Source organism: Pleurodeles waltl, chromosome 6 (assembly GCF_031143425.1).
Source record: "Pleurodeles waltl isolate 20211129_DDA chromosome 6, aPleWal1.hap1.20221129, whole genome shotgun sequence".
In the NCBI taxonomy this organism is placed as follows: Eukaryota; Metazoa; Chordata; class Amphibia; order Caudata; family Salamandridae; genus Pleurodeles; species Pleurodeles waltl.
In genome coordinates, this window is record NC_090445.1 from 1,446,588,857 (window position 1) to 1,446,612,730 (window position 23,874).

The 23,874-nt window shown below is 44.4% G+C and overlaps 1 protein-coding gene across 3 annotated transcripts in view; it reads left to right on the forward strand.

Moving 5' to 3' along the window:
• Positions 1–23,874, forward strand: part of ARHGAP22 (Rho GTPase activating protein 22) — a 466,096-nt gene that overhangs the window by 407,423 nt on the left and 34,799 nt on the right. For all 3 annotated transcript variants that reach the window (XM_069240887.1, XM_069240888.1, XM_069240889.1), the window contains one exon: positions 1,559–1,680. In XM_069240887.1, the coding sequence (XP_069096988.1) occupies positions 1,559–1,680 (122 nt within the window). The remainder of the gene's footprint in view (positions 1–1,558; positions 1,681–23,874) is intronic.

Below are 23,874 nucleotides of genomic sequence, written 5' to 3' on the forward strand. Positions count from 1 at the left end.
TTTCTTCACCTTGCCACATTCCCATCATTAGAGCCTATAGCGCTGGTGGCACCCAGTGCAACAATCATTTTGTGCTCCCCCTCCCATGACCTCCTACTCCGATTCCCTCACTACCACCCAGCAAAAGTGCCCTTCATCTTTCCATAGCCCCCTCGCCCATACATTTCATTTGTTTTAAAGTGCAGGTAACAACTGGCTTTACTAATCCACTCAGCTGTTCTTATAAAATAGAGATCTGTAGTTTGTTTCTGTAGCAGGAACATAATCACAAGAGTTATCGTGACATTTTTATTGCTGCCTAAAAGCTATATATGCCTGAAAGAGATATATATATGTGTGTATATAGTCTGTCTCTCTCTCCCTCTATTTCTACATATATATATATATATATATATATATATATATATATATCACGTTTTTTATTTTTATTGATGTGTGGTTTTCCTGGGGGCCGATCGTGGCTCCCAGAAAACAACACATGTAAAAAACAAAGTGATATATGTATCTATATCTAGATAGAGAGATTTCTCTGTCTCTCTCTCTCTCATATATATATATATATATATATATATATATATATATATATATATATATATGAGATTTTCTATACATCACTTTTTAAAATACATGTGTGCTTTCCCTATGGCAAATCGTGTCTTCCCCGGCAAACCACACTTTTATAAAAATAAATTATGCCGCCATAGGAGGTCGGCCCATGTCAGAAGGACCAACTCAAACATTTTCGATTTTTTTCTTTTTAAAAAAAATATATATATTTCCTGGGGTAGGGGGACACCATTTCCTTTTTTGTTTTGTTTTTACTACTCCCCCTTAGGGGGTCGTCTCATGTCAGGTGGGCCGACCCACCATTTATTTTTCATAATTATGTTCAAAAAGATATATATATCCTCTGGAGGGAGGGGAACCATTCTATTTTATATTTTAGATTGCCCCCATGGGGATGCCAGCCCACTTACATGGGAGCTGACACCCCCAAAGGAATCCCTGGGGCCTAGTGCCGTTTCCTGGCCATAGATCGCAGCACAGCTGCGATCCAAAGCCAGGAAACGGTGCCAGGAAGGCATTGATGGAAACAGGAGGCTCTCCGCTTTCCATCAATGGTCCTCTGGCATCTGGGGAGGCAGTTTTGGCTTTTTTTTTTTTCCCACCAGAGTGTGGACAGGACTCTTACCTGGTCTGCTCTGATGGGAAAAGTGTGACATCAGCACGTCTCGTGCTGATGTCACAGATGGGCGGGAGGGGATGCAAAAGCTATTCCACATCTCCCAAGGGGATAAAAAAAAAATCCAAAACCCCTCCCTGGAGTCGGCCAGTGATCATGGCCCACACCAGGGAGGGAGTGCATGTGTCAGCCATGCACCTCATTGCATGTGCACATTCCATTTAACACCCAAGTGGAGTGTCTTTCTTCTCTGGGCTCTCAGGTGTCTTTGTAGTCAGACTGTGACAAGATTGATCCCCTGACCCCAACCTACATGTCCACTCTGCACTTACTGGTGTGACTTAAAATTGTTTTCAATATTTTCTCTCTTCACAGATTTCTAGATGAAGTTCAGTCTCACTCGAATGTGAACAAAATGAGTGTTCAAAATCTGGCCACAGTGTTTGGGCCAAACATTCTGCGCCCAGCGATGGAAGATCCAGTGATGATTATGGAAGGTGCGTCAACTCTGAGCTGAGTGATGGCTTTTGCAGCCAGGAAGCCTTGTTTAGCTATATTTATCTGAAAGTGTGAGAGTTAATAAACCTTATGAGATAAGGTAAACATTAATGTTCAATACTCCTCGTAATTTCCTCTCTAGAAGAGAATGTGTACACATCAGAACAATTCAATAAAAAGTATGATTTGCTCTTTTGAAAAGTTCGGGGAATTGATGGTGTTTATGTGAAAAATCTCCACCATGGTTATTATAAATAGTGTGGCCATTTAGCATTCAAAGGCAGCCCGAACTGTCCAACACACACCGTCCACCTCAATGTGTGATGCCATCAAATCAGCATCTCAGTCGTGGATGCATGAAGACGTGACTGAAAGAGAACCTTAATGTAGAGTTCTAGCTCCCCAAATATAAATGCTGGCCACTCATAAATCAAAGATCACCACTGCACTGAGAACAGTATATTATGCCACTTAAGAAACTCTTTCCTCTTCGCTTATAAACAAACACTATAGCTACCTCAGTGGCCCTATTTATAAAAAAACAGTCTCAAGCCCTTTTCACCCAATACAGAGATCCCAGATACCACACATTATTACATAAAATTAGCCCCGCCTTTACAGTCGGAATACAATAGAACCCCTTACTCCACAGAGGACTGACCTCTGTGCATATGTATGCATTTTGTGAGAATGAAGGAGCAAAAATAGGACAATCCTAATGAAGAGAAGTGAAGAACAGTATTAATGACTTTTTTTATTTTGGATAATAATGAGGAAAACGTATAATAATGTAACATATTTGCAGCATGTGCTGCTGCACGTGACATGCTGTGGACATTCCTGTCATCCCCTTTTGGGCATGTATGTTGGAAATTCTTTTTTCAGATGCATTTTCGAGTTCTGTGGCACAATTGCACTACAAAAGCTGAAAACTTTAGTTCCGAGACACTGGCATACTGACTTTCAACGTGCGATGGTCCCATGACTGCATTGATTGTTTAGAAGCTGTATAATACTGTGAATCCCGGGATAAGGTCGTATGAAAATGACGTGTGGGGGAAGGGTATTGAGAAAACACATTTTAAGTTCTGCTCCAACTATAAAAAACGTGGCTAGACCGGCATCAAGTCTGTAAACTCTGCTTCCCGGAGAACAAAAAAGTGTCTGCTTATCTGACATGTAAAGCTTTTCGGTAGGAAAAGACCATTCTTACATGTCTTATTGGTCTTACATTTCAACTGCTACATTCTTGTCCACTAATGTTCCTTTTCTGGAAAATGTCCTTCCTCATCTCTAATACTTCACTCAGTAGCTTTAGAGAACTGCAAACCTCAACAGTCGAAGAGACATTTTTCCTAGTGCAAAACTATTGGGTTGTATCTAGAACGTACTCATGTTTTTTGCCTCTCCGTTCTATGACAAACAAACGGTTGATTTGCCCTCTTTCTTTTCCTCCACCACAGTCGGTTGTGGAATGGGTTCTTCATGGATGTTAATAAAGATTTTATGCACTACTTTGGTCATATCGAATTCTTTAGAGAAAATCTAGCACCTCTTTGTTGCTTTTAGCCAGCCCCACTGAGAAAATCCAGTTGCCAAAATGGGCCTTTCCAGGCAGATCGTCAAATGCAATCAACTTTGCTGTACCAATGCCAAACACACACTACAGAGTCTGTGCCTAGGGTGCATTCAGCTTGTAAGAAAGGCACTTCTATGGCTTTCCTAAGAAATATCCCACTCTCAGACATCGATAAAGCTGCAACATGGTCTACTATCACCACATTAAGTAGGAATTACTGTGTGGAGATGCATGCCCAACAAGAAGCTAAAGCTGGACAAACTGTACTAAAACTTTTTTTTAGCATACAGGTTAATTTTAGGGTAAGGTCAGTGGTGGATGGTTCAGGTTTCATTTTAAGAATGTGAGTAAGCATTTCCGTGGGAATGGGTTACATTTAGGGCAAGGGGTTCTGGTGAGGGATGGCATTTCTGTAATTTTGGCTTTGTCATAATTGTTTTCTAATGTCAAGCAGAATTTGTGATAAATGGGTTCATCATTGATAGTTGTTCCTTATTGTATTTCATAATTATTGCAGTACTCATTTCCACACAGCCCCCATTTTAACCTCTAAACCCCACAAAGTGCAGATCAAAAACTAAGAATTAAGAGACTGGTCCACTGCACCTTTTAAAGCATTATCAGGGCTCAGTAACATCTCTTACAACCTGAGCAATAAATACATATTGCACATCCAATTATACAATCAGAGCACAATAACCTTTTTATACAGTATAGTGTCAGTTTGGACTATAAATGTTCTGTGTGGTGATCTATGTGCCAGAAGTGTGGTTGAATTTAAAAATCAAACATGATGGTGTGTTTTCAATAACTCTTTCCAGGTGTATTTGTGAAAATACAATCAAATCCTTTTTTAGAAAGTGATCAGGACTTTTAGTTTGATGGTGTCACAATTTTATTGAAAAATTACGTTCATGAGGTGAAAAAAAAGAAGCAGTCCCAGATCACCTTTGTGAGTTGGTGTTTACATTTACTGGTCGCGGTGCGTGCCTATGTCTACTTAGCTAGAGTTATCAAATATCTTCATGTCAAGGGGACAAAGCCAGTGGGGGGCGTGGCCAAGATGAGAAGGACGTATGGTAACTGAGCTTTGTGAGTCCCATCACCTACAAGGATCCTGCTGCATAGGCGATCCCATCTGAGCCTGTAACACACTAGGTACCTCACACTGTGTGCTGCTCACACAGCCTTAGCCTAGCCGGAGGATCAATTCCATCAACAATATCAAGGGCAGCTGTGAGGGCGATCGCAGTTGGGGCCTATGGCCGGGTGCTCAATGGCATTTATCCCGGTGTAACTCTGAGCCGCCAGCCCCTCCTGAGAGCAGATGGCAAGCCCCTGAGGGGGGACCTGGAGCAAGCGGTAGCTCCTCACCGTGCCCAGTCATCCCATGACCCAGTCGTACCTGATGGAGGTTGGTTGGCGCTGCCAGAGGCTGCATGGTGAGTGCTGACCTCTCAAGGCCCTACGATTGGAGCCAGAGACTCCTGCTTGACTATCACTGTCCACCCTCTGGGCGGTGGTGCAGAGGAGCACCAACGGAAGCTATTGCCTCATCCAGCTGCTGAGATGAATACAGGGCCCACCATTGTCCATAGAGCCCCGAATGAACTGCACTCTTCGCCTCTGTGAAGTGCCCCCACTGGGAGGTGGACATTACATTACCTGTGGGGTGCTATGTCCCACAACAGTGGAGGGACTTCACTGGGGGGCCATGCCTGTGTGAGGGGGCTAGTCCATTTCCCTCTCCCCCAATCACCTTTTCATTCCTGCAATTTGAGTTGTGCTTGGGCCAGACCTTACAAAAGAGTTATGGTAGACTTTGGGGATCGGCGTGAACACACACCTGGCAACTCTGAGGTCTGAGGGCCACAGGACACTAGCTATTATGCATTGCCCGAGGATCCAGTTCTGTGACCCACTTTGTTCCTCCTACAACTGCATCCACTCATCTCTATCTGAAAATATCTGGTGGTTGCGCTACATCCTTCCAATGATGTGACAACCCTCCTTTTGTCGCTATCAATTTTATGACTCTTCATCCCTGGGGGAACGCTACCACTGAAGGGGGTTTCTGACTTGGTATGCGAGAGTGAATTACTGCTTAGAGCAGATTAGCTACAATGGCAGACTAACTTCCCCTTTATAATTTCTTATCCTGGAATGTGAGAGGGTTGGGAAAATCTAGGCGGAATCGCCGAGTATATGCCTACTTTAGACCTAATCACATATATTTAGCCTACCACTAAAAGACGCACATGACAGAGCCAGGGTTGTACCGCCTGCAGTGCCGCTGGAGAGGCCAGGTAGTGGGTACCATCTACTCAGCATATGCCGGGGGTATTAATATGAGTGGCGCCTGTGATCCCCCTCCAGATCATATGCCAGATGGTGAACCCGGATGGGTGCTATGTGCTGATGGAAGGCCACCTAGATGGTGCCCCGATTTCCCTGGTAGTGCTGTATGCACCCAGTTCTGGTCAGTCATGTTTCTTTGCCTCTCTTTCCCCTGCTACATGATTTACAAACACCCAGTCTTTGTGGGAAGAGACCTCAGTTGTATCCTTGATGTTAACCTAGACTGATCTACACTCCAGATACAAGGTGTACAGGCATGTAGGAATGTCCATTCACTAGGGGACTGGCTTACACATAGTGGCTTGCATGACATTTGGCATTCCATGGAGTGTGAATATGCTTATTTCTCGATACTCCACGCTAGGGTTGATCTCCTCCTTGGTAACCCTGGGTTGCACCCCAATATTCGGATGGCGGAATGCCTAGGTCAATCACTGTTGGCTCATTGTACCATCCTGGTCAACTTGACTTGGAGGTGGCATCGATCTTCCATCTGCACATGTCGATTACCTACCTATGCACTACAGGCTATGTGTTTAGGAAATTAGTTGTTGCACAGGTAGTAGAATATTTTGAGCAAAACTAAGTGTCCGCACAAGGTGAAGGGGTCAAGAGGGATGCCTTTAAGGTTGTCATGAGAGGCCTTTATATAAAACCGACAACGGAGTGAAGCTATCATTGCATCCTGAGCTAATGGCTCTAAAGGCGACAATCTGCACAATAGAGACACATTCGGGAAAAGGGGGGAATCCTAAACGCATTAGACTACAGATGAATAGAGCTTTGCAGGATAAACTGGGTCGGTTGGACTATACAGAGTTCCATGAAGCGGCATAGAATGCAGTTGTGTAGAGTGGTGCAGAGTAGAGTATTGTGCTGTAAAGTGCAGTGCGTTGAGCAGAGTGGTTTAGAGTGCAGTGGAATAGAATGTATTGGTGCAGAATGCGGTAGTGCAGAGTAGAGTATAGTGGCAGCCAGTACAGTGTTGCAGAGTAAAGTGTCAGAGTGCAGTGGTGTATAGTGAAGTAGAGTGGCATAGAGAGCAGTGGCATTGAGAACAGTAGTGCAGAGTAGAGTGTAGTGGACTATTGTGCAGTTGTTTAGAGCGCATTGCGTAGAGTGCATTGAAGTAGAGTGCAGTGGTTTAGAGTGCAGTGGGGAGAGTGGTGTAGCGTGCAGTGGTGTAGAATAGATTGTTTCAGAGTAGAGAACAGTGGCATAGAGGGGAGAGGTGCAGGGTAGAGTGCAGTGACTTAGAATGCAGTGGCACAGAGTGCAGTTGCGTAAAGTAGATTGTTTCACAGTAGGGTGAAGTGGTGTAGAGTGGAGTTGTGTAGAGTGGCATAGCATAAAGTTGTGTAGAGTGCCGTGGCATAGAGTGCAGTGGTGCAGAGTAGCTTAGTGTGACATACATTGTATTGATGCAGAGTGCAGGAGCATAGAGTTGAGTGTTACAGAGTAAAGTGTACCAGCATAGAGTGTATTAGCATAGAGTGCAGTGGTGTACAGTGCAGTGTTGCAGAGTGGCAAAGAGTGGAGTTGTGCGGAGTAGATTGGTCTTACCTAGCTGGAGTGGTATAGCATGCAGAGGCACACAGTGCAGTGGTGTAGAGAGGCGTAAAGTGCATTGGCATAGCGTAGAGTGGTACAGAGTAGAGTAGAGAGGCATAGTGTGCAGTGGTATAGAGTGGAGAAGAGTACAGTGTCATACAGTGCACTGGCATGAAGTGGTGTAAAGTGGAGTGGTGCAGAGTAAAGTAAAGTGTCCTATAGTGCAGTTAGTTTAGAGGGCATTGAAGTAGAGTGCAGTGGTTTAGAGTACAGTGGGGAGAGCAGCGTAGAGCGCAGTGGCATAGAATAGATTGTTTCAAAGTAGAGTGCAGTGGCATAGAGTGGAAAGGTGCAGACTAGAGCACCTTGGCATAGAATGCAGTGGCGCAGAGTGCAGTGGAGTAAAGTAGATTGTTTCACAGTAGAGTGAAGTGATGTAAAGTGGAGAGGTGCAGGGTAGAGTGGAGTTGCGTAGAGTGGCATAGAATGTAATGGCATAGAGTAAAGTGGTGTAGCGTGCCGTGGCATAGAGTACAGTGGTGCAGAGTGGATTAAAGTGACGTATAGTGTACTGATGTAGAGTGCTGGAGCATAGAGTTAAGTGTTGCAGAATAAAGTGCACTAGCATAGAGTGTATTAACATAGACTGCAGTGGCGTACAATGCAGTGCTGCAGAGGGGCATAGAGTGGAGTTCAGAGTAGATTGGTGTTGCCTAGACTGGAGTGGTATAGCGTGCAGAGCAGCAGAGTGCAGTGGTGTAGTGAGGCATGAAAGTGAATTGTTGTAAAGTAGTACAGAGTAGAGTGGAATAGTGTGAAGTAGCATAGAGTGCAGTGGTATAGAGTGGAGTGGTTAAGAGTGGAGAAGAGTGCAGTGTCCCACAGTCCAGTGGCATGGAGTGGTGTCAAGTGGAGTGGTGCAGATTAGGGTGCAGTGGAGTGGAGTGGAGTATGCATGGTGTGGTAACACACAGCTATTACAGACAACACATTTTTGATTGAAATGACCATTACATTTGCACAGGCATACAGTTTTTCAAATAAAACTATAGAGTGCACAGACGATGATGTGTGGAAATTGCATTATCTAATGTAATGATTTGTTTTAATCATATAAAGGTATTTGTTTCCAGCACTGTTCAGAATGAACAAAAATGTGCTTCATTTGTACTCCTAATTCTGATATATTCTGAAGTTAATATAAATGTTGTCATGTGATAGAAAAAACTCTTTCCTACCCCTAGTATCCAGTAAGATTGTCACATACATCCTCTCACTTTGAAGTCAGAGAAAGAAAAGTAAACACTAAGTTCCCACCGAAGACAGAGCCTGACATTTGGCCTTGTTCTTTGAATGCACAGCAAATGTTATGAGATGAGAACAAGATTTGCAGGCCTATTTACAGAAAGGGAGTACTTGAAAGGATACTATAAATAAGGTTTTGGCAAGTGAAGAGATGAATTCAAGCTGGATAGCCTATAACAAATAAAGCTAGCAAATTGAAAGCAACAAAATGTGAGTGCCAACCACAAAGCCAATGGCAAGCAAAGGGCAGAATGCATTCCCAAGGAAGCTTTATGAATGCACTTAGTGACAGCTGTGGGATACTTCATGTGGGAAAGTCCAGTATTTCAGTCCAGTCCGTATCTTGCAGAGGTTTGGTCACATCAATCATGCACATAGTATGACGAGAAGACTTGAAGTGGTGTCCATGTTGCAGCAAAGGTCTGTACACTCATCTTATCAGTTTGCCACCAGCCCCTATAGTGTAGAGCTTCTGGCACACCTCATGTAGGGTGAGTGCTAGGTGGCAGAAATGAAATAGAGCATTTAATGATTGTTTAAGATGGTTGTAAGTAAGGAGTTGACCAGGGTTAAGATGGTAGTCTGCCACATGGGTTTGGAAATTTAGTAGCTCGCTGTCCAGAAACAAATCCCCCAATTTTAAGACACCTGCACCATGCCACTGATGGAGTTGCTTTGAGCACAGCCATCCTGTGCAAGTGGGAAGGCTTAGTAAAGCAAGTGCAGGAGCCCAGGGTTTCTTCTCGTCAGTGAGTTTACTGGTTCTAGCAAGGTAAGAGAAAGCTGTACATGATAACCCCGGATGGTGATTCGTAGAATGGTCAGTAGGAAACAATGAGCAGTGCAGTAAGCTCTCCTTAAAAGTCTTTACGGATAAATCCCATCTCTTGCAGGGGGTGGGCATAAAGGCAGTAAGCCACCCATTGGATCTGTGCTACTGAATAATAGCGTTTCAGGTCCAGTAGGCCTAATCCACCCGCAGTCACAGGTATCTTTAGAGTGGAAAGAGCTCACCTGATGGTGCCCCAGTGACTAAATCAGATGTGTGGCATGTCTAAAGAAGGAATGAAGGACAAGCAGGGGAAGGTTTGAAAAATAATACTATCATCGGGGTAGCACAACATCTTCACTAGTGCCACATGGCCCACCACAGAAAGCGGAACAGAAGACCAAAAAGCAAACTGTGATCAGAAGGACCGTGACACTTGCCGAGATTTCCATCCTGCAAATCAGTGGGGAGATGGTAGATATGAATCACTAGGTATCGAAAAGTAACTGGTTCCCAGTTCAAGCTGAGGTCTAATTGTATATAAAGGGGAAAACAGTGCCATATGTTAAAGAAACACTAATTACATTTTAATTTTTTTACATTTTGTTTGTGCAATTTACATTCCAAATATTTTGAAGACTCTGGCCCTCATTACAACCCTGGCGGACGGGGGAGAAGTGCTGGTAATACCGCCAACAGGCCGGCGGAAAATAAATGGAATTATGACCATGACGGTTACCGCCATGTCATCCGCCACTTCTCCACTCTGACCGCTGGGCTGGAGACTTCGGTCTCCAGCCTGGCGGCCGTCAGCAGACCGCCGGCGGTATCAGGACCCTGCATACGCCATGGATTTCAGGTGGTTTGGAACCGCCACGAAATCCATGGCGGTAGGCACTATCAGTGCCAGGGAATTCCTTCCCTGACACTGATAGGGGTCTCCCCCACCCCCCTCCCCCACCTCGAGTCCTCCTCCCTAACCCCGACCCCCCTACCACCCCCCAAAGGTGGCAGGACCCCCTCCCCACCCCCAACACCAACATACACCCCCCCTCCCCACCCCAACCCCAACACCAACATACACCCCCCTCCCCACCCCCACCCCAACATGCACATACACACACCCCCACATGCACATATACACTACAACACATACCCGCACACATACAAAAAGACATGCACACAGACCGACCCGCACACATTTCCCATACACACAACACACCCCTGCATGCATACACGCACTCACACACCTCCTCTACATACTCACACGCACACTCCCATGCACGCACACAACACACAACACCCCCTCACATCCCTCCCCTAACGGACAATCAACTTACCTTGTCCGTTGATCCTCCCGGAGGGGACGGGATCCATGGGGGCTGCTCCACCGCCAGCATCCCGTCACCAGAACACCGCCACACCGAATCATGGGACGTGATTTGGTGGGTGGTGTTCTGATGACGGGGCGGTGGAGGTGGAGCAACCTCCACTTCCCCTCCGACCGCCAGTATGGCTGCTGGCGGCTCTCTGTCCGAAAAAGGATAGAGGGCTGCCAGCAGTCATAATAGGCCGCGCGGAAAACCGTCTGCACTGGCGGTCTTCAGCACGGCGGTACCTCGGCGGTCTTTACAAAAGACCGCTGAGGTCGAAATGAGGGCCTCTATGTGTACTTGACACTTAGGGATAACCCAGATCACTAGTTTGGCTTTTGCTCACTTTTAAAACCGTTTTAATACATGGACAAAGTGGCCAATTGCCTTGCACGACCTTGCAAGGGGTCTGGCCCCTGCTTACCCTTCACAAGCACCAACAGCAGACCAATGCAGCAGAAGAGTTTACCAAGGTGGGTGGGTGCTGCTTGTTCAATCACTTGACAGTGTCTCTTATGTTTCTCTCCTCTCTGCAGAGATAACTCCCCAGGTACGCAGTCTTGGTGGACCCATCTTGTCTGATTTTAGGAATTGTCCCACCTTGTTCTTCTCTTCCTTATTTATCTAGATCTTCGCAACAACCCTTTGAATCAGTTGCCTTGGATCTCCTGTTTGATCTCACTTTCATCCTCCTTTTTTATTTTCTTTGATTGGTAGTGCGGGCTCCCAGTTCTGAGATAAATGTAGAGTCCCAGACATACACTCTAGTGCTGTTAGACTACAGACAAGTTGTGGCCACCTCACAACCTGATACTAAATGTGAGACTGTCGCCCACACCATCTGCCCTGCCTCATTAAAAAACATTTATGTTGAAAGTCCATGGGCGGTTAGGGTGAGCAAGAGGTTTTTGTTTAAACTACCATAACTCTAATTACCTTAATGTTTCCCAAACTGTTTGCCAGGGGTTTTTAAATGTTTAGAAACATAATCAAAATGTTGCTGTTACTTTCTCTTCAAGGAAGATTGGGTAGATTTGGGTAGGAGTGATGGCCTTGACACAGTGCTGAAGGGCACTAATTTACTACTGAACAAGGATGTAATGTGACACCTGAATGTAGCATACCAGGAGGCAATCACAAAAAGACCACAGTTAATAAATAGTGCTGCGTTAAAAAAGAGTAAATAAATACACTGATAACATAGTGAGGTATGGCTTCTCTTGGGTGTGTCTGTAAACTGATGTTTGGTCCTGAATTTTGATCCTTTGTCCTGAATTGTGGCCCTTTGTCCTGAATTTCTTTACAGTCCTGTCCAGAATTTGCCTCGATGCCAGGTGGTCACCCGAGGAACACCGTCGCCCTTAGATGCCTGGGATGGGTACCTGACCGAGTTATCGGCCAAATCTGATGCAATTCCCCAGTGATGATGCACTATTGGTACTTTACTTTCCCTTGTATTTGAATGAATGAAGTATGGCAAAGGAGCAAACCCTCCATGCCCTCTATCCTGGGATTGTCCCGCAAGGCTCACAGGATTGGTACCCCTTCCCCCCCCCCACCCACCCCTACCACCAAGCCACACCTTTTTCCGGATGAAGTTGTCACTGCCTGGTTGGACTCTTTCTGGGGCACCCCTGCCACTCCGCTGGCTGCTGCCATTGCCTGTCTTCCCCAGGGCCTTCCTCCCCGACAGACTAGTTTACTGCGTCTTAGCCGCTTATCCATGAGGTCAAAGCCCCAGTGACCCTACACTGATCAATCGGTGGGTATCTCCCATTCACTGAAGAGATACCTCTCTTTACATTCGGGTGTTCTTGCACTTCCCTACTTCCAGCCATGCATTGTTACCAGCCTGATTGCTGTATTGCATGTGCATCTGCCATTGGCTTCCTGGAACAAGTGGAGCTCGTCATCTTTCCTGATATTATCGGAGAGGACTGCTGTATGTCTCTCATCCCTGAACTGCACATTTGGTTAGCAGGACGCCAGATGGTTGTGTTGCTCTAAGGAACGTTTATGGATAAGACGATATTAATGTATCGGCAAAGAGCTACTGCTTAATGCAAAGTTATTGTTTTTATGTCGATATTAAAGAGTCAATTATGCAAGCACCTCACATCGTAGTATCCCAGTCACAGATAAGCTGTTTGTAATTGCTGACGCTTTCTTTTTTTGGTTGCTATTCAAATTTTAATAAAGAGTTACTTGAAAAAAGGGGAACAGCCAGTCCTGGGAAATTCCATTTACAAACCGTTGTTTTCCTTGTGTGCTAGGTCAGATTAAAATGAATGAAAACTACAGCTCCCAGCGTTCTTTGTTTTGTTAAATAAACGCCAGAAATGGAATCTCTGTGCATCACTGACAGTAATGCTGCTGTCCTTCACTTGACTCAAAGCTAGGTGATGGCACGTAACAATCTTTTTGATTTTTTTCACATTACATTCCCAGGACCCCATCTGTAAAACATGTATTTAGCAAATCGTACAATTGCCCACGCAATATGGAGATTATCACTACTACTAGTCAATTTTGTAACTCCAAATTTTCCAATTCAGATTCTGAACGCTATGTTCAGTTATAGACACTTTTATATTTTTTCCTTTTCTTTTGTAAGTTTCATCATCTTAACATCTTGAGGAGTCAGTTGTGATCTTATTATATTCTTCTCATAGTGCAGATGCCTTATGAAACTATAATATATAAAGAGGACCCCCCCCAGCTCTATGTGGGCTGAGATTTTATCTCAATGTCCGAATTGAACACTCTGTGCTTGGGTTTTATTACCTTACCTTTCAGCAGCATTGCATGCAGCGTTTGCAGGAGTGATAATTTTTTTCGTAGTTTAGTTTTTGCTTAGTTTAGGCCCTCGTGTTAGGTAACATTGATGGTTGAGTTTGTGAATTAGCATTTGTTAATTATTTTTTATGACTGAATTAGTCTCTTTCTTTTAGAGTTTTTTTAAAATAGTTTGTACGAAGTTAAATATACATATGCAACTGCCGTTGTTGTCACACTTTTATTCTACCAAGTCAATTATTAAAATATAAGAGTGGAGATACAGCGAGGTGGAACAATGGCGGTGGTGACTGGAGAATTGGTTGGGGGTACAGCTTTGGAACAGGAGTTGGAAGCGGTTGGGGATTCCGGAATGACCTGACTGTTATCCTTGCTTTGGTGCTGTTTGTCATCAGTTCTGATGGGGTCATGCGGGTGGACTGGATTGTACCTGGCCCTCCGGGGCGCCACTGGCACTTTTGGAACTTAGGTCTGGGGTGCCCTGGATACATTTGTAAACTGATGCAGGGGGGTTGTCAATCCACAGCTGTGGCAGGCCATTTGTTATGGTAAGTTGGGGTTTAGGCTGTGGTCCTGGCAGCATTTACGGACTGGACTTACAGTATGGTCTGTTTTGGTTGTTTTACTGAATTTCCGGAGTGGGGGTGGAGGTGGTGGGATCTTTGTTTATGTTTGCAGTTTACTCAACAGTGCGGGAATTGGGGCAAGATGTGCAATATGTGTTTCTTTTGTCTTCTTGCGGGGGGGTAACACACAAGGGGCTGTGTCCTACGGGTGGAGGAACTACATTGTTTTGCCATGGGTCATACTATTAACATGCTGACATGAAATGTCAGGGGCTTGAAAAGTTATACAAAATGCTACAGGGTGCACTCATTCCTACAAAGACACAAGGTTGATATTGCTTGTCTTCAGGAGACACACATGGCTGACGAGGAAGCGCATAAAATGGCTAAGAAGTGGCGGGGACAGATGTTTTCATCCTCCTTTTCTTCCTATACACGTGGGTGTCTGTGTGGGTGGCCCCCGGGGTCCCCTTTACCCATGTATATAGTGAGGTGGATGTGGAGGGCTGCTATGTGCTGGTGGAGGGCATGTTAGATGGTCTACCCATTGTTATCCTTAATATATATGCTCCTAACACGGACAATCCCTCCTTCTACTCCAGAATACCTGAGATTTTGGGGGATAGTGTGGATAGGCCTTTGGTTTGGGCAGGGGACTACAATTGTGTGTTACATGGGGAGTTGGATCGCCTTCCACCGAAGCTGGGAACCAAACCACTGATGGTAAAATCTCTTAGAGACATGATGGTACACTTGGGTCTCTGAGATGGTTGGAGGGAACTGCACCTTGTGGGTAGGGAATATACTTGTCACCCCAGAACACATGATACTTCTACTCGACTAGACAGGTTTCTGTTAGGTGGTCTCAATAGCTCGCATGTCCTGGATGTTACTCATTTGGGTCCGTTTCTGTCTGATCACGCACCAGTTCGGTTGCAATTGCAATGGGGAGAGAAGGCCACTCGCACAGCTTGAAGTTGGTATATGCCTGTGGATTTACTGACTGATCAGGGATGTCGGGAAAGAGTGGGTACAGCTATAAAACAATATATGGACTTGAATTGGAAAACAACTGAGTCTCTTGGCCTGGAATGGGAGGCTATTAAGGCAATCATTCGGGGAGGGTGCATAAGCATGGTGGGTGGGATGCGCAGACAGCTAGAGCAGGATCTTACGGACCTAGAGGTGAAATTGGGGGAGGTACAGCGGCAGACACCCGAAGCGAGCACGGTTGGGCGGGAGGAGCTCAGGCTACACAAGGAGGTTAATGCTTTTTGGGACACACTAAGCTGAACAACATTGAGAGGGTATAGGCAGCGGTTGTATCGAGAAGGCGATAAATCAGGTAAACTCTTAGCGTGGATCTTGAAACGGGTAGTGGAGGCTCTGTCTATACTGCATATTAGGAACACTGAGGGTGAACTTCTCACGGGGCATACAGACATTCTACGGGAATTGGCGTCTCACTTCCAGAGGGTATCTAGGGCTGACACTGTATTGGCGGAGGATGGTGTGGGGAAGTTTCTCCAGCAGATGCGGCTGCCGAGGTTGGACCCGGAGAGTAGGGTCGCCCTTGAACTCCCGATCACTGTGGAGGAGGTGGGAGAAGCAGTGACGGCAATGGCAAAATCCAAATCTCCTGGCAGTGACGGCTTTCCTGTTGAGCTGTATCAAGCATTTTCCTTCACTCTACGGGAGAGGTTACCGGAAGTCTTTGAGGAGGTGCGGGGGCATGGTATGTTACCAGACACCATGCGTCAGGGTTTAGTGTGTTTGTTGCTCAAGCCGGAGGGGATGCTGCGGATCTCTCCTCGTATCGCCCGCTGACTATGTTAAATAACGATGTCAAGATACTCTGTAAGATCTTGGCCAGTCGGCTCCGGGGTGTGATTCAGGATCTGGTGCACGAGGACCAATGTGGGTTCATACCGGGTTGTAGTACATCCTATAATTTGCGTCGCTTGGCACATGTTCTGCATGAGACTAAGGGAATGGAGACAAAATTTGCTCTGGTGTCTCTTGACTTGGAAAAAGCCTTTGATACAGTAGAGTGGGGATATCTATTGGAGGTATTGCGGGGCATGGACTTTGGCCCCGGCTTTTGTGCTTGGGTTCGACTGCTGTATACTGCCCCAGTAGCTCAAGTACGTGTGGGGGGAGAGACATCGAACATCTGGGAGATTGGCAGGGGTACAGGACAGGGATGCCCGCTTTCTTTTTACTACTTTGCATGGTGTGTATCCCAAGTTTTACATATGGCCTAGTCAAAATATCATATACAGAATATCAACTACCGCAGTATTTTAAAGTATATTGCATTGCATCTATGTTTATGCAAATATAGATTTACTATTCTTAACTCCTCATCTAAGAACCTTGAAAATATATATATCCTCAAGGTACTTAGATACAATCAAGAATCTAATAATACCATTACATACTTACCTTCTTGATATTGTGGTAGTCGACATTCTAGATACAGTATTATTGCAAACAATATTTTGTCACTCAGATTTGTCACATACAAACTTTAGCGTAAGTAATGTACTACAACAATATGTGAACCCAAAGGTTGGCCCTCAAAAACTAAATTCTGCCCTGAAAACGATAGATATTGATAACTGTTGCACATTCTCCTCCATATCACTTTCTCAAAAATATCAAACTTGGTAAATAAAAATAACTCATGCTCAGAATTGTCAACAACTGCAAATGCGCAGATGCATAATTTCTGTAACTAGAAAGCTTTTACAGTTCCTGATTATTACCTGTGGATCCAGCGCCATTATGAATTTCATAAATTTCAAGCACCCTTTTTGTTCTAGAGTTGATAAAATGATGCATATCCAGATGCTTTAATTCTTCTACTTACAGTATATGCTTAGAGTAAATGGCTTCCCTATCCTATCTTGTGCTTTTCTTTCAATCAACCTTTCAAGTAAATTGGTAGCTGCTCCTTTTGACAGGCTTTTATTATTAGTGGGACTGAAAGTCTGCCAAATAAATAGATAAACATCTTCATCTCCAAACCAATCGTTTAAGTTTACTGGTTGCACCGATTACCGGTGGTCTCCCATTTACTGGATAGTAAAGTTCTTGCCAAGACAAAATTTGAAAGGACAATCTCCAGTTTTTTTGTCAGTAGTTAAATACCAGAATTTTGCCCACATCCATTATTGAATAAGTTTGAAAATAATTAGAAAGTATCTGTATTGCAAAGTGCCACTTTTAATTCGTAAATAGTTTTTCACAATACATTAAAAGTTGAATTGGATTTTGATTGCTATTCTCTGGAAATATTTTCCCAGGCTACTTGGGGATTCTCCAGGCCTAAAACAATAAGGAACAGAACAAAAAATGGTCTTGTTTTTGTTCTGTTTTAAAATCAATACTCTAAGTGAAATTGCTCTCCCAACTCATTGTTTGTGTACGCAGTGATTATAATATTAACTCTCTACTGTCTATCATCATAACATTAGTAATCATCAGTGTTGAATTAAAAAGAAAAAAAATCACACAATAAAGCAACAAAAGAGTTCCACCTGATTTTTTCGGGACTTGAGCAACCGATACAAATGATCCCACGAGTGTTGCATAGTATTTATCTGCTTTGGTTTCTTTGTACAATACAATCTGTCACTCACTTCTCAGGTTAGTCTAGGTGTGACCTGGTACATGATTTCCTTATCATATGCAGTAGTAAACTTTGTCTGACCAAATATGGATGTCTGCATCTACATTTTCTGATGGACCAAAAGCACAACCTCTCCAGAACACTGTTTTGGTCTTTATTGTGTACACTAATCCAATCAAAGATTTTGAGCCATTATCCTTTAAGTCAGAGGCTGTTTTAACATAGTGGTGTGAATGCAGTGCCATTCAAATATACAAAAAGTGGTTAATAGATTTCAAAATTTTAATTGGGCGTGTTCCATAGATTTCAAAGTCTCAAATGAGATATTAAAAAGAAGGTTCGCGTTTTGTACTAGGAATCTGTCTCTGTGCAATCATATCTCTAAATAGAGAGTAAATAACTAATTTCAAAGGCATGGGTTTGTGTGTTCCTTCCACAACAAATAATACCCTTTTTTGAAGTTCAATAATATTTTATATTCTTTTTAATTGTGGGTCAGCATATGTTGGAGCAGAGTACACAAGTAACAGGTAAGCCCCCAAATCACTGATATGCTTCAAACTGGTCCAGATTTGGACCAGGCACAAGTTCCTGTGATGCTTGGCATGACGTGGATTCGAATACTTGGGCAGTGGAATGTCTAATTTCTGATGAAGTCCTAAAGGGTGCACATTTCGACTCTGCTTTTTCACATCAGATCCAGAACACAGCAGTAGTATGACACACAACACTCTTTAAACGGCTATCCCTTAGGAGATTTCAGCATAATGACCCAGCAGCCGGAAAATCTGCTTTGGTGGATATTACATTCCTTGGAGAAGAATGTTAGAGCATTCCTGTCACTGATGCGGTTTCTGGCTCTGCGTAGAATTGCAGTCAAGAATTGAGTTTCTACAGTTCACTCCTCTTTTGTCCACTCAACCTTGCATAATATAATTATTAATCCTAATAAGTACATTCCACCTTGGTTTGTTTCGCCGTCCAGGAACACGAGTAGTAATCAAGTTTTAGCTTTTCTAAAAAAGAGGAAATAGTCCAAAAATGCACTGTCACTGTCAATAATGTATTAAAAGGTTAATTTATATAATCCTTTAAAGATTTAAGCAATAAGTCTCTTGTGTGCATTTTCATGATTAATCACGGAAACTTTATCTGTCTAGAATTAAGAAACCAGATAAATGACCCTTTGCCATCCCACGGATTTGGTGTATTTTAGTAATAGACGAAACCTTTTGTAATTAGTTTGCAGATCACCATTTTAGTCTATCAAATTGAAAACAATATAGCATGGCTGTTTTTACTGATCTGGTTGTTTTATTGATCAAAGTCCTGTTCCACATTCTCCTCCATATCACTTTCTCAAAAAGATCAAACTAGGTAAATAAAACTAACTAATGCTCAGAATTGTCAACAACTGCAAATGCGCAGATGCATAATTTCAGTAACTAGAAAGCCTTTACTGTTCCTGATTATTACCTGTGGATCCGGTGCCATTGTGGATCCAGCGCTTTACAGATTTGGTTGTTTTATTGATCAAAGTCCTGATGCACATGAAATGCAAACAGGAAATGCAGGATCAATCCAGATAAACGACTTTAAATTCCAGGGGGTGGAGTAGAACCTTTTCTGAGCACATCATTTCACAAAAAGCTTTCCCCTAGCACATTAGCCTTACTCATCATTGATCTCTCACAAAGGAGCATTTCATTTACACTTTGAAGGGTTAAGGAGCTAACAGCACTGTTGGCTTAATTTCACCAACACCATTCTTATCAATCAATCATTGTTTGTAAAGCGCAGGTATTCACCCGTTAGGGTCCCAAGGCGCTTGGGGAGGGAGCGGAGAGGGCGTGTGGCGTGTACCAGTGAGGTGGATAAAAAAAGCCTATTATCAAAACCTACAAGACCATTTGTTAGCACTGATCATCCCTTTCAGCTGGCACACAGAAGAGGCAGTCCAATGAGCCTTGGCCTCTTGATTTCAGGTGGACGAAGCCCTTTTCTAAAATGGACACACAAGGTCAGTTCTCCTTTACTTGGAAGGGGGATTTTTCACTAGAACTCAGGGTACACAAGTTAGCCTCTCTCCTCCATCTGTGCGGAATGGAAACCTAGATGGAATGGTGGCCTGATTTCCCAGCATTCTCTTCCCCACCTTTGCTGGGAGGTCCGGTCTGGGCATGCACCACTGATGGTAAGGGACCCACTCCCTCCCCCCCCAATAAAACAAATGACGAAATGCCTGGAAGAATAGCTTCTGCAAGCTGAATACGGTGAAGCTACTCGGGCCTTCAGATCTTGACTTAGATATTATCAACATAAACAGTTTTCTGAGCTACTAACTGTTAAAACAGTTACTTAATAATTCTTCTCTATGTAAAAAGCATGAATTCATGTATAAAGAAGGACTCCCAAAAAGTTGAAGGACAGGAAAGTACAATATTTCACATCTATCACGGTCACTGTGAACTAGCTCAATGTATAAAAGAGCAACCTCTTGTGCAAAATAACAAGTCCTTATGTGTCTGTCAGGCACCTCCCCTTAAATGTTTTTGATCCTCTAGTTATTTAGAAGAAGACCACAGTAGTTGTCTGAGACCAGGGCCGGCCTTAGCACTGGCGGTTCCTTGAGCAACAATGTTTGTTGGCGCCCCCCAAAGGCCACCTCCACCACTAATTCCCACACGACTATCTTTTAACAGTGTCCCTCAAATCTCCATAACCACTCTCTCTCAGATGCACTTAATTAGTTTTGTAGCACAGGTCATTCCAATGTAGTGTATCCGAGCACTTTATATTGCATACAGATTACACAGAGACAATCAATCTTGAGTGTGTAAAAGTGTTACATAAGACAGAGCACTACAAGATGTAGGAGTCACATGCCATCCATACTGGTAGGCTGTATAATTTAATAGTGCTTGATCTGTAGAAACACAAACTCGGAATTTAAAATGTAATACCATGGTTGGGGGTTCTCTTTAATAGTAAGAATTGATTTGTACCCAAAGGAACCCTTTGTTCAACATTTAATCAATCAGTCAATTGGGGGAGGGTTGCTACTGCTCGAATAGCCAGGTCTTGAGTCGTTTCCTGAAGGTCGGGAGGTCCTTGGTCAGACGTAGGGTGACTGGGAGGCAGTTTCAGGTTTTGGCGGTGAGGTGGGAGAAGGATCTGCCGCTGGTTGTGGTACGATGAATGCGGGGGACGGTGGCGAGAGCGAGGTTGGCAGAGCGGAGCTGGCGGATGGGTACGTGGAAGCTGAGACGCTTGTTGAGGTAGGCAGGGCCTGCGTCGTGGTGAGCCCAGTGAGCGTGGATGAGGAGTTTGAAGGTGATCCTCTTGTTGAATGGGAGCCAGTGTAGGTCTCTGAGGTGGGCTGAGATGTGTTTGTGGCGTGGGATGTTGAGGATGAGGCGTGCGGAGGCATTCTGAATACGTTGAAGTTTCCTGTGGAGCTTGGCCGTTGTTCCCACGTAGAGTGCATTGTCTGCTGCTGACGAGGGCGTGGGTGACTGTTCTTCTGGTTTCGATGGGGATCCAACTGAAGGTCTTGTGAAGCATGCGGAGGGTGTTGAAAAATGAGGATGAGACGGCGTTGACTTGCTTGGTCATGGTGAGCGATGAGTCTAGTATGAAGCCAAGGTTGCGTGAGTGGGTGGTGGGAGTTGGTGCGGTTCCTAGGGTGCCACCAGGAGTCGTCCTATGCTCAGCGGTTGGAGCTGACGATGAGGATCTCAGTCTTATCCCAGTTCAGTTTGAGGCGGCTCATCTCCATCCAGTTGGCAATGGCATGCAGTCCATTGTGGAGATTGATCTTAGCAGTGGCGGGGTCCTTGATGAGTGAGAGGATCAGTTGGGTGTCGTCCGCGTAGGAGACTATGTTGAGGCCGTGAGATCGGACGATGTTGGCGAGCAGCGCCATGTAGATGTTAAAAAGGGTTGGGCTGAGAGAGGATCCTTGAGGGACTCCGCAGATGGTCTTGGTGGCTTTCGACTGGAACGGAGGGAGGCGGGCTCTCTGAGTTCTACCGGAGAGGAAGGATGTGATCCAGTCCAGGGCCTTGTGGTGGATCCCGGTGTCGTGGAGACGTGCGCGGAGGGTGTGGTGACAGACGGTGTCTGATAATGAAAGACTGGGTGAACAACGCTCTAATCTATACCTTGTAGAATGCATGCAGTTCTTTGACAGTAAATAGCTTACTGGTCTATATTGGGATTTTGACTTATAAACTGTAAGTAGCAAGAGGACCTCTGACAAATTCAGTAACCCACTGATCTATATGCATTATATGCACGTTGTGATCTGTATGGTACATGTTCTTTGTAGGACGCATATTAACCCCTGTACTACCTTAAAACTTCCAACTCTCCAGGCAGAGCTTTAATCATCAGAGTTATCTTGACATTTTTATTGTTGCCTGAAAATTGCTGGAGGCAGTGAACACTGCAGCAGGGGCTTTTAAAACTATAATATGCTTGCAATCCTGGCGCCCCCTTCCAAAGTCACCCCCGGTGCAGTGGCACTGGTCGCACCACCCAAGAGCCATCCCTGCCCGAGTCTCCCAATGCACGGACAATTGATGTGAATTGATTTTTCAGCGATGTTGATGCTCAACCAACGAGTTTAAGCTGACCTCCCCATCTCCAGTACAGTCTGACCGACCCAATAGGGAGACAGTGCAGATCTGCTTGCTAGTACACTCAGCTCACTGTTCTAAAGGCCCCAGGCCGTTCAGACTGAGATGTCAAAGTCAGCACACAACTGTAAAAAAACCTTCATTATGGACCCCATATGGTCTAATTATCATGGCATCTGCTTCTGCGGTGTCTGTTCACTTAGAGTTACTGAGGATTTCCTGCTGTGAAGCTGGAGCCAGGAGGACGTTGGTAAGAAGAAAAAAAAAACATTGAATCAGCCTTACAAAGTGCCCCTTTCGTGTTATCTGGGTTTTGAAGAGTTACATTTCAAACATAATTAAGCAAAGAGGCAACTCGTGACCAACGACTGCTTATTTATTATCATGTAGCTCATTGTTTACATTTGTCTTCAGGTAAGATAAGGTCAGCTTAAACCTAAGCGGCAATATTGCAGAATTCCTGGAGAAGTGAATAGAAGAGGCTTGAAAGGTGGACGTCGACTTAACAGTAAAACATTCCCTTATTGATTTCTGATATTTACACATTGTGAAATATAAAGTACACTGGGCTTCATAGTACATGATGGAAACATGCCTTTTATAAAGGGTCGATAAAAACCAGATGAACTCACAGCTTACACAATTTCAGTTAAAAATGGTGCAAATGCAGACTCGGCAATCAGTTTAGGCTGTGAGAAGGAAGGAAGATCTCTTGCCAAAAAACCAAGGGCGGCTCCTCCGTAATAGCGGAGAAGTGTCGCCCTCCTTGCTCAGTCAGGCAGTGAAAATATAATGATAACAAAACAATTGTATTTTCATTTTCTTTATCACTGTCTATCTGACAGCCATGGAGTGGGCGGGGCTGGGCCATGGCAGATAGGAGGAGTGGTGGGCACTGTCAAGTGAGCATGTCGGTTTGGCTTGCTGTCTTACCACAGCTAAACAGGCATGCACACTTACATTTCTCCATCCCAGCTTTGCTACACAGCTGGGTGGAGAAATGGCACTGGCTCCCGGTGTCTGAGCAAGCATCAGACCAGCCTGCTCAGGCCAATCTCAGTGCTGCTCTCATGCTTGGTATAGGCTGGCTTTTGTGCCCCAGGGACTGCCAGGAGGAGAGGAGCACCAAGGCACCCAGGAGCGGCAGGTACATTTTTATTTTTTTATTTTTACATCCCCCAAACCCACCACTGTAGATTGGCGGTAGCCCCCACTGCCAAAAAATGAGGTGTGCAACAATATATAAAACAGAAGTTATTGTCATTATTAGAATTTCAATTATTTACATGCTTAGCTTGTATTGGGTTTCATTTTATAATCCTCGTACCTCTGCATTAGTCTGTGTTTTTGGAGAGCAGACACCACTGGCCAACAGCCTTTTTCTATAAATTGATCCTACACCACTGTCACCAGTCTCCTAGGAAGTTTTCTAAACCAAAGCTAATAACGGTTAGATTAATTCGTTGTCTTCCTCACTCTGTTGAACTACAGTTCTGGGTTTGATTCTGTGGCAAGAAGCTCACTCAAGTGCTATCTTTCAGCTTCTCCGTCCCTCAGAGACTCATCTGAGGCATTCTACCTCCCTGCTGACCCTGCCTTCTGCGCTTACGTTTAGTGCATCT